The sequence below is a fragment of the Seriola aureovittata genome, chromosome 11 (genome assembly GCF_021018895.1).
Source record: "Seriola aureovittata isolate HTS-2021-v1 ecotype China chromosome 11, ASM2101889v1, whole genome shotgun sequence".
In the NCBI taxonomy this organism is placed as follows: domain Eukaryota; kingdom Metazoa; phylum Chordata; class Actinopteri; order Carangiformes; family Carangidae; genus Seriola; species Seriola aureovittata.
This window is the reverse complement of record NC_079374.1, coordinates 19,070,202-19,082,069: the sequence shown is the minus strand read 5'-3', so window position 1 is coordinate 19,082,069 and position 11,868 is coordinate 19,070,202. Positions and strand designations below refer to the sequence as shown.

The following is an 11,868-nucleotide window of genomic DNA, read 5'->3' as shown; positions in this document are numbered from 1 at the left end:
CCTCCCCGGCCAGACGTAAGAGGAGGGTCTAGCTCAGTGCTGTGTGGATGAATACATGCTGCGCAGAGCGGAGGGATATTCAACAAGACTAAAGCAGGGGAAATGTGGACGGGAACGCAACCAAAGCCCTCTGTGTCCCTCTGCCTGTGATAGACTGTTTATTTAAGCTATCATATTTACTAATTTGTGACAGACAATGTCATTTTTTCTGTGCTGCTTTTTCTTTTTTCTAAAAAAAAGAAAATAGAAAATGACAAATTATATAAGTTATTAAATTTGTTAGTAACATGCCTTCATTCACCTACAATTCTTAGATATTTGTACTTTAGGCCACTTGAGATTTTCATTTCATACCATTGTATTAGGCTACTTGCACTGAGCTGCAGTTCAGAGGGAAATATTGCTTATTATTCCACTGCATTTATTTAACTTTAGTTCCTCGTGACTTTAAAAATTACGATATTCTAGATACATTTATTTATGTATTTTATGTATCTCTGTTTCTACTGTTGCCAGATAGTCCAAGACAAATTTCCATTTAATGCAAAATGAATAGACAATACAGTTTTTTTTCTTCATTGAGCACTGACACTTTTGATATGTAAAGTACATTTCTCAATATTTACATACTTTTGTTTAAGTCACATTTAAAATGCATGGCTTTAAATGGATAACTACTACAAAAGGAAGTAAGTACTTTCACCACCTCTGGGGAAAGGTATGCACGTTATACCTTTGTGGATGAACACAGAGCACCTTCATTAAAAATCACCAGTACCACAGCAGTTTTCACCCATTGGCCTCACCCTATATAATAACTCCTCTCTAACTGTTGGGCACTGACACAGGAAACTGATAATTATTACGATGCACTGTTATCAAAACACTTAAACTCAATACTCTGCTGTTAACCTCTATTCCTAATGTTTTTATCACTTTCATTATGATGTACCCCTTAATACAGTTCCTGCCATTTTTCCATTCTCATTGTATATTTGTGGGCTTGTAATATGTAACATTCGTAACATGGTAACCCTGATGCACATGTAAGTCTTGTCGCAGTAATATTCTAATACAGTATAGCATCTTTTTGTGCATCTTTTTCATTCCTCATAACTTTCTACTGTTAATGTGCACCTGCTTTGTTCTACATTCAGTATTTTTCTTATTTTCATTTTATTTTCCCATGTATGTGTAGCCTATTTGTATGTTTAGATAAGATAGAACTTTGTTTATCCTGAATGAATCTCTGAAAGAGTATACATAAATAGTTTATATGTAAATATCTACACATAATTGGTAAATGAAATAAAAATAGATATAAACGTTATACAGGTGTAGAACAAGGGAGATGCAAATGTTAATAGTAAATTCGGTTTCACAGAAAGTGTCAGTCTCATGCAGATCACTGAGACCACCATCCTCCCTCTGAGCCCCTGACCCACACAGACTGAGCAGCACCGACAGCAGAATAAGAGAGCTCATCATTATGCATTCACAGGTCTCCAGATTGGAATATTTTCAGAGTTGTCATGTTTTAACACAGTCTTCCCATTTCAGTCAGATTAATGATTTGAAGTGTTTGTGATTGGCTGTTTAAACAAGATACGGAGAGATGAGTCAATATTGTCTTATGAGATCATGCAAGTACTACAAGCTGGTGAGGTACTCTCTTTGTATACAATGCACGGAGTCACAGCAACACATGGTGCATAAGCTTTTTTTGCAGTTATTAGACAAAGACTCTGTAAAATGCACATATCCTTCTGAAAGGAAAATAAGCTTATCTCATTATATAAGTCTAATTTAAGTGATGAAACTTGTTTCTTCACTTCATGTCATCACTTCTCTCTATATACTGTAATGAAAACATATAAAGAGAAAAAGTGCCCTCTCTCAGTACACTGTGCTTGTGCTTTACACTCTGTTATACTTTTTCAGCCAACAGTTTTGTTTGTTTGTATATTTGTTTGTTAATTTTTCTAACTTATTCAGGTACAGAGCAAATCTCTGTTGTTTTGTGCCTTCTGTTGGTAATCAAAATAAGTAAATAAATTTGGATCAGAATTTTTTGGGGGTTATTCAGCAATCTGAATATGATCAATGGTCAGGGGTCATTGATGAGCAAATAAGCCATGTCTACAGTGATTTACATTTGTTTACATGCATTAATGAATACACAATTTAAATCAGTTTGAGGAGATGTGTTTTAACTTTGATAATAAACTGGTCAATTTCAAACAGATTATATTTACATCTAATGTGAATCACTCTTGTAAAACAGTAACACATGAAAAAGTCAAATGTGGCTGAATCTTATTAGACGGACTGGAAAACAACATTTCATTTCAAATCATTGCCATGTTCTTGTACGTGTCCACTACTAGGCTACTGTTGTTGTTGTTGTTGTTGCTGTCAAACTAACAAATTTAGAGCAGTGTGCAGCCATGGCAGAGGTGCATGTTCTATTTGTGCTTTCTAATCTTAGCTGTTTATTTTGTTGTTGATTTATGAATTTTGTTGTAACAAATCTGTAAAAATTTTGTGTTTGATTTTGTTATTTTTTGAGTCTTTGAAGTAGGATATTGTCTGAAAATGTATGTGCGGTATTCTGGATAAGGTAAATATTTATTTGTGGTGTCTTGATACAGTTAATAATTGGCATAGCACATATAAAATAATTTAATCATCATTTAATCACTGTTTTGTAGCCTACATGCATCCCATGTATGAGCCGCACTTTCCATATTCTTGAGGACAGAAAGTACATTCAACTTAACAAGACAATTATTTTCTTTAAAATAAGTTGAAATTAAGCTAATTCATTTAAAAATGTATTATTTAATTAAGTCATTCATATAGTCTTGTAAGATATTGGCGTCTCCCACGTTTATGGTGAACCTGTGAATGCACCCGTTTAGGTGTCCTTATAGCTGCCTGAGGAAAACTGTAAATGTCACCAGCAGCAGCACCGCTTCTGCCCTTCAATGTTGGAGTTGTTCGTCACATGATAAGTTTCAGCGTGTCATATCCTGTGCACGTTTTCATGCTGTAGTTAGGATTTATCACGTCTCCTCTCTGTGTCTGGTGTTTTTAAACTCCGTTAGTGCAGCTGCGGTAATGGAGTGTCGTGTGTTGTCCATTCAGAGTCATGTTGTCAGGGGATACGTTGGGAACAAGTCGGCAACATTCCCGCTGCAGGTAAGAACTGGATATTACCTTCAGGTGGCTGAGTATAGTGGCTGCGTATCAGCAAAGAGAAAAGCAGAATAAAGAGCTGGTAAAGAAAACAACATGGAGAATAAGTTCGACTTCCTCATTTGCGAGAGGATTCTTTAATTTATTATAATGTAATATCGAGCAACCTTTCCTATCCTCCTGAAAAATCATAGGCCGCTTTCTAATTTTTAGTTTTTATCTACAGGTTGCAAACAGTGAAAACCTGTTTTAAAGGTTGTAGGTTTTGATGAAGTGTCGTTGCTTGTTGTGCTGACTTTAATTTATCAGAGGAAAGTGTAGAGTATGTAAAGGTTTCCAGTCGTGTAGTTTCAGTTATAGCTGGCAATTTTCAAAAGCCCAATGGAGTCTTCAAGATTTTTGCATCTAATTTGCCACTTGAAACAGCAATTAGTTTCTTTTCATTTCCATATTAATCAAATTTTTGCAACTTAGAATTTGCATGAGTTTGTAAATCCATAACTGTGAACATCTTGTGTGTATGTATTTGCATTCAAGTTATATGTCATTATTACTTTGTGTGATGGATTTGCGTGGCATGTCCATGCAGAGACAACAATGAAAGCTGAATCTGTTGTATGGTTCTTATCCTACAGGTTTTATAACTGTGCAGGAGAAAGCATTCAGAAACTATTATGCACTCACTAAGCACTTTATCAGGAACACCTGTACACCTGCTTATTCATGGAATTATACAAGCAGACAGCCACGGGACAGCAGTGCAGTTCATAAATCATACGGATACAGGTCAGGAGTTTCGGTTAATGTTCACATTACACGTCAGAATGGACTCAGTGACCTCAGTGGCTTTGACTGTGGCATGATTGCAGGTGCCAGAGTTGTGGTCTCCTGGGATTTTCACACACAGCAGTCTTCTCTCAGAATAGTGAGAAAAACATAAAACATCCAGTGATCATAATTTCTGCAGACAGAAACGTGGTTGGAGTGGTTGAAGGTGATAGAAAGGCAACTGTTGCTCAGATAACCACTGTAATAATAACTGTAATAAACAGAAAAGCATCTCAGAATGAACAACACATTGAACCTTGAAGTGGCTGAGATACAACAGCAAAAGATCACGTCAATTTCCACTCCTGTCTGCCAAGAACAGAAATATGAGGCTGCAGGGAAATAGGCTCACTGAAACTGGGCTGTTGAAGTCTGAAAAAACAAAGTCTGGTCTGATGACTCAGGATTCAGAAGATGGGGTCAGAATTTGCCATGAGCAGCATGTTCCATGGACCCAACCTGCTTGGTGTCAACAGTCCAGGCTGGTTGTGGTAATGTAATGGTGTGGGGAATGTTTTCTTTGCACACTTTGGGCTCCGTAATACTAATCAATCATGCTTTGAATGCCACAGTCTATCTGAGTATTGTTGCACACTATGTTTATCCTTTTATGGCCAAAGTTTATCATCTTGTAGTAGCTACTTCCAGAATGATAATGACAAAGCAAAAGTCGTCTCAGACTGGTTTCATGAACATGACGGTGAGTTCAGCGGTCTCCCCCAGAACACCTTTGGGATGTGGTAGAACATGGGATTGGCAGCATGAATGTGCAACAGGCAAATTAATAGTCATGTCAGCATAGACCAATCTCAAAGCAAAGTTTCCTACATTGTTTCGAAACCATTCCACAAAGAACTGAGGCTGGTTTGAAAGCAAAGGGAGGCCCTACCCATTATTAGTATGGTGTTCCTTATAAAGTGCTTGGCAAGTGTAAGATTAAAAAGAACCGAAACTGACACAGGATGAAACAGCTGTCTCAGTAATTCACCATGATGTTCCCACTGTACAATGAAAATCAGAAACTCATTTGGACTCGGTCTTGTGCTGACGTCACTGCTGTGATTTAACAGCTGCTTCGTTGCTCTTTTCTCAGGTGCTGGGCTTTGAAGTGGACTCTATCAACTCTGTCCAGTTCTCCAATCACACAGGTTGGCTGAATGATTTTAAACTTCCCTGTGTGAGGAAAAAATGTAGTCTTTTTTTATTTAGTTTCACAAAGTAGATTTCCACCACTCCTGAAAGTCTGGTCAGATCTACCAAATAAATAGTTAGACAACCGCTGTGTCACTTAAACGCAGTACCAAAAATTTGCGGCTGTTGGACAGGAAAGCATCAATAAGTAAAAAAGAAAAAGAAAAATACTATTAGCCCGTACAACCAATGCAGCTTTGTAAACATTCTGAAAAGCTGCTTAGACAATTATTTTTAATAGATACACAACGATAGGCTTTAAGGAGACACACAACTTGCTTGAGTGGGAAACAGTGAATGCAAACAAAACTGTCTGTTTACAGGAAGACTTTGTGTACCTTTAATGAGGTGGCTTAGGTGCAGGGGCAAAGGTGTGATGTGTAGAGTTAATCACTGTCTTTGTACTTTGTCTTGTTAGTTTAAAAACGATGAGCTTTGCATGCTTTATCTGACTAAAGCATGCAAATACTGTCACTATGGTCATCAGTCTGGTTTAGAGAAGGGGAATCGGGTTCTGTGTTTAATGTTTTCTAGGAACAACTTGGACAGTTAAGTCCAAACTTAAACTGAGGACATCCACTGAAGTATGTCGTGTATTATAGATACTATATTCTATATTCTGTATTCTTTTATATCTGTATTCCTGTGTTTATTACATATGTTTTAAATCATTTACCTGCGTATTTTGTTTAGTTCTAACAATTTAAGGACAGCTAATGCAAAGTTCAAAACAAACGCATAACTGGATTTCACACTGATTTAAAACATTTTAATTATTTAAAGGTATGATATTTAGATAATTGAAAAGTTTAATGTAAGACCATTAAACAGCCTTGAAGGAGATTTAAAATGTAAATGCAGTAAAAACATTACAATTTAGATATTTAATATACAGCATTACACAACAGTGCACTAAGGATATTATCATATACTGAATTGTATTAGTATGGTGGTCTGGGCTTGGAAAACCAGTCTTGATTGTCAAAACATCTTGTATTAGTCACTCGTTCATCACCAAGTATGAACATGCAAAGAGGTTTCAGAAGAAAATTGTGACATTAGAGTGGGCGAAAAGTAGTTTCTGTTAATGATGCAAAATCCTTTGATCACATGTAGAGTTTGGTGAAAGCCAGGCCTGTTAGTTCTCCTTTTTAAATGTATTAATTCAGCAATTCTATCTTCATTCCACAGATATACTGTGTTATAGAAAGAAAGAACATGGAACTTGATTTCTTAAGTTGAAACTTGTTGGTTCAACCAGCAGAGATGATGGGATTATTATCAGGGTTCATGTACCAAAGTATGTGAAGAATGTGTTTTCACCACAGGGGCAGGAGACATTTGCACAGAAAACATTTGAATCAACATAAGCATCCGCTCTTCAAGTAAACGGTCCAGTTTTAAGCGTTTGGACAAAATTACACAAATGTGTAAACTGTGATCCTACTTCAGTATGTGTCAACAATATTTAATATTCAGAAATGTTTCAGTGGAGGCATTAATATATACTTCCCCCATTAACCACAGTACGTGCCTCTACTTTGCTGTGAGCTTGCTGTTAAGTCTCACTGCATGAGGTATTCTCACTGGCTCAGGGTTAGTTCTGGCCTCGGGTGATCTCAGTTTCTCTAGCAGTAGGAACAGCTTGAGGTTTCATTCTAGGTTAATGGTGAAAAGGGGACAAAGAAGGGGGAAGCTGGCAGCCAGTATACAAGCATCCCATTCAGTCAGTGTGGAGGCCCCGTTTGGCCCTGGACACCACACAGAGGAGAAGGACCTCCACAGAGGGAGAGGGGGGATGGAAAGATAGAGCAAGGAGGGGAATGTCTTCTTATTAGATTTAAACACAGCTGGGCTAGTACTATGTAGCAGTGTGATTATTGCTTTAACTAGTACAAAAGGTTTGTGTTATCCTCAAAGTCTGTGAACATCTTGATTTTTGTGTTCCAAGTTAAAAAATGTTTTTAACTCTTCTGAAACTTTAAATCTACATTTGTCACCATCACATCAGAATGTGACACCAGAACTTTTTGGTTGACATTTTTTCACATTTTCAGCTTTTTGTGTCTTTATTTGTGTCGTTAATGAAAGCAGCATTAAGAACTTCAAAATGTCCTGTGGCCTAATGTGTCTCTTAAATCCTAGGCTACAGCCACTGGAAGGGACAAGTATTGACTGCAGAGGAGCTGAACGTGCTATATGAGGGCATCAAGCTCAATAAGGTGAACCACTATGACTACATCCTCACAGGTGAGTCAAAGGAGTGAGACCTTGTAGACTAGAATAAAGAAATGTGGAGGATGAGGATGCTCAAATGTGATGACATCAATCATGAGCAGTGACATTTTATGACCACTTGGTTTTGCACTGTATTAGAGGAGATACTAAATTCGTCCAACAGCAGCCTGAATAGACGGGAATTAAAAGCATCACTTTACCAGTGCAACTTACTGGATTTTGTTTCATGACAACAGTGATGACATTGTAATATGTTCTAAGAAATGCATTAAGTGCAGTAATGTATCGTAAGGTCAGTTAGAGAGACGTTATGTTTTACTGCGGTGATTTTATTATTGTTACACATTCTTCCCCAAGGATACAGCAGGGACATGTCCTTCCTGGAGATGGTGGTTGATATTATTCAGGAGCTAAAGAAAGCCAATCCCAGCCTGGTATATGGTGAGTGTAAGATTGGGTATTTCATTTTAAAAGGATATGAATGTTATTTTACTAAATGTACCTTTTTGATTTAATTGATCTAGTTAATTTGAGTTTTCTTCTCGACAGTTTGTGATCCTGTTATGGGAGACCAAGGTGCAATGGTAAACATTCTACAGTGAATTCCCCTTGTTCTGCTTCCACACCATACAATTATTAAGGCTTAATAACACTGGGTTATTTTTGTTTTTGTGATGCATACCATTCAAAAAACGTTCAGAGCACTTAAATGTACATGAATAGCTGTTCCTAGTAATGAGATTTAAAAAATGCTGTATTTGCTGCCTGTTCCAGTACGTCCCAGAGAACCTGCTGCCAGTCTACAAGGACAAAGTAGTGCCTTTGGCCGACATCCTCACCCCCAACCAGTTTGAAGCAGAGTGAGTGAACCTGTAATCATCACCATTAAAGAAAGTAAAGAATAATCAACGTAATAGAGGTTTAGTCTGTGGAAGGGAATTAAGGTATGTGCTAATCTGGCATTATTAGATAGCTGTCACTGGTACATCTGTAAATACTGTGTGTTTTTCCACAGGTTATTGACTGGGAGGAAAATTAACACAGAGGATGATGCTGTTGAAGTGAGTATCATATCATTTCCAGTTCTGCTGTATTTGTATATAGTGTGTGACACCAGGGAGTACAAATCTTGAGGAAATGGGTCCCTGTGTATTCTCCAGGTGATGGACTTGCTTCATAGAATGGGTCCAGAGACCGTGGTCCTCACTAGTACAGACCTACCCTCGAAACATGGGGACCAGTTCCTGGTGGCCCTTGGGAGTCAAAAAATAGGTAAAGTAAAGACATTTGGGATTTATAGCAAATGGATTTGGACTTTTAATTTCTTGGGGGAGAACATTTGTGTGCATACTGGATGCCAGTCTTTGGGTTAACAGGAAAAAACTATGGTATTGTAATTAATAGAAATGTACATAAACATATCACTCACTGCATTGATATCTATTGTCCCTGCCCTGCCATCACTGTAGTGAAACCAGATGGGACCAACACCAATCAGAAAATCTGCATGGACATCCCCAAAGTTGATGCAGTATTTGTGGGGACCGGAGACCTGTTTGCTGCCATGTTGCTAGCCTGGACTCACCATCACCCCAAGGACCTGAAGGTCAGCTACACATTTTTCTTTTCAATCAAAAAGCTGAAGGAGTCAAATCAGTCTTGCTACACTGTAATGAATAAATGCCAGCTCAATGTAACCTAGTCTCCCTTTTGTTTATGACAGGCTGCCTGTGAAAAGACTGTGTCAGTGATGCACCACGTCATTAAGAGGACCATTTCTTATGCCCATGGTAAATTTCTCTAGCTTTATTTCATTATCATAATTAACACAACCAGTAGTAATATGCCGGTTACTAGTGTACATTATGTAGTGGCCACCAGTATTATATGAAAGAAATGATGGTCAAGACACACATCTGAGTTGATTATGATAGACTACACTGTTTGCGATCTCAGATTTGGTACAAGTAAATTACATTTTGAAGGAAGCAAATGAGCAATGTCATAACTGTTTTTTCTTCTAACTGCATGTAAGAATCCACAAGATGATTAAGTATCTTAGCATTCAATGAGGGCAGACTTATCCTTTGAATGCTAGGTTGACCAGTAAGCCAGAGAGTCCCACTCTTCTTTCTTTCAGAGATGGCTGGCCCCGGGAAAAGGCCCAGTCCTGCACAACTGGAGCTGAGGATGGTTCAGAGCAAAGCCGACATTGAGAATCCTGCCATTGTTGTGGAAGCTAAGCTTTTACAAAAGTCTTAACACTGAAAGCAGTGTTTCCGTGAACATTCACATCGTGCTGGTACAAATCAGTTTTCAAATCTGGGCGGTCCGCCAGCTCCATGTAGGATTTTCACATCAAAGACTGTCACATGTCTCTGCCTTACAGAATTACTTTACCTTACAGAAACTATGTTTTCATGAGAGGGGTCAGCAGGATTTGTTGTATGTACATTCTGTTCACAAACACACTAGAATCACTGCCATGTGTCGGTACTATGGCCTCTGTAGACATCATCTGCCCTTCAAAAGAAAAAAGGACATTAGCCAACAAAGATAGCATAAGTGTACTTGAATCATAGTTACAATGGTGAAAATTATTTCTTAATATAAAACATTTAATCTCGGTTAAAATGAGTAAAAAATACACAAAACTAGTGATGCATGCATGACCATGCCTCTACTTGTTTTGGCTATGATAGTAAGCCAGCCCTTGTCACATGTACTTAAAGTGTAGTGTGTTGCTCACGAGGCATTATAAGCACATCAACATACATTATACCTAGATAACATATATTATCAAAAACATAATGCGTTAGGCCAGAAGTAGCACATAATGCAAAAGCATATATATATGTGTGTGTATATATATATATATATATATATATATATATATATATATATATATAATTTCATAACAAGGATGTCAGATTCACAGAGCATTTTATTGCAGTGACTTTTCTGAAATCATTATAATGTGAGGATATGAATGCATGCAGTGTGCTTATATTGCAATTGTGTGCTCTATCATGCACTTTAAGTAAAAGTAAGCAACCATATATATTCAGATTGGATGCATTATAAGTGCTGAGATATGTATTGTTAATTCCCATGTTATGCAATTAGTATGTAGAAGAGTTTCATTAACCCAGTTTATTTTACTTTGTTTTATTTTAGAGAAAATGTAACTTTACTGATAATCATAATAGGTGATGTCTCAAATTGTTCTTTTAAACAAATTTTTGAACGATGTTTTTCACCTCCTTTTTTAATTATGCAATGTTTTCTTGAATTAGCAGATATGTAATGTGTTAGATCCATGTCTTAAACCCCAAATTGAGGTATTTGCACAGATAATCTTTAATATATTTACTAATAATCATTGTTTTCATTTTTGACTGTTGTCATATCTCAAGAAAAGAGTGGATTATGAGAGACCATGCTGTATAATAGCCTTAACAGGATAAGGAAGAAAAAACATTGGTTGTGAATGTTTTGTGTGTACCAATGTAATAGTTGATCCTCACAAATAATGTTAGAAAGTCAAGTGCCAAACCTTGATCTGCTGCTATAATACAGATCATTATAATAACAGAAATAATAAATAATTAACCTTTTACTGAGACTGTGTTTTGACGTTATCTTATTGTTTAATAATTGTTAGGTTTCGGGATGAGTCTCTCAACGGTATGGTATTTCTTTTTACTGGTACCTTTGCGCTTTTAGGACATTTATGAATGGGAGTGTAGGAGAATTCAACCGAAATGTACATGCACATGTGGAAGCTAACTGTTCCCCAAAGTCATCTTACTATATCAAATAACAACATGTGTTTCTTTTTCCTTTTGTAAATGTAAAAAGATACAAATTTATATCATCAAGTTCACTTTGTATGATGTTAATGGCGATTGGAGGAAAAGAGGGAAAAAGCATCCATCATCAATCCAAAACAAACTAAACCTATGTGATTGTGTTTATATTAACACTAAATATAGCAATTTAAAATGTACCAAATAATTAATTCAATTACATTGGTACAATTTAATCTACAAATATGAAATTACTACTAAATTGTAAAAAGAATAGAGAATTCAGACTTACTACTTTTAATTTCCAAAGAGAATATGCAAAATAAAAGTGTAAGAAGTGAAGAAGAAAGGAAGAAAGTCTTGTCGGGTGCTTACTTTATTGTGTGATTAGGGACAGGTGACACAGCCCTGTTTTGCCAACACTAATCCACAGTATGAATAGCCAGCATTAACCCAAATAACCAGACGGGCCAACATGTCTGCCCACCTGCAACCTGAATACACAAAGTTAGCAAGGCAATGTGCCTGAAAAAGTCCAGGTTTTGTGAAAGAGATGGGTTGAATTTGTGACAATGAGTGGTACATGTCTTATCTTGATAATTCA

At 36.9% G+C, this 11,868-nt stretch overlaps 1 protein-coding gene across 1 annotated transcript; it reads left to right on the top strand.

Moving 5' to 3' along the window:
• The first annotated feature begins 2,945 nt into the window (after positions 1-2,945).
• LOC130177206 (pyridoxal kinase-like) lies at positions 2,946-11,074 on the top strand. Its single transcript, XM_056388698.1, has 11 exons — positions 2,946-3,201; positions 5,120-5,174; positions 7,363-7,467; positions 7,813-7,896; positions 8,005-8,039; positions 8,230-8,315; positions 8,471-8,516; positions 8,616-8,727; positions 8,925-9,061; positions 9,179-9,245; positions 9,596-11,074. The coding sequence occupies exons 1-11, from the start codon at positions 3,121-3,123 to the stop codon at positions 9,715-9,717; spliced, it is 930 nt and encodes a 309-aa protein (XP_056244673.1). The 5' UTR covers positions 2,946-3,120; the 3' UTR covers positions 9,718-11,074.
• The last annotated feature ends 794 nt before the right edge of the window (positions 11,075-11,868 follow it).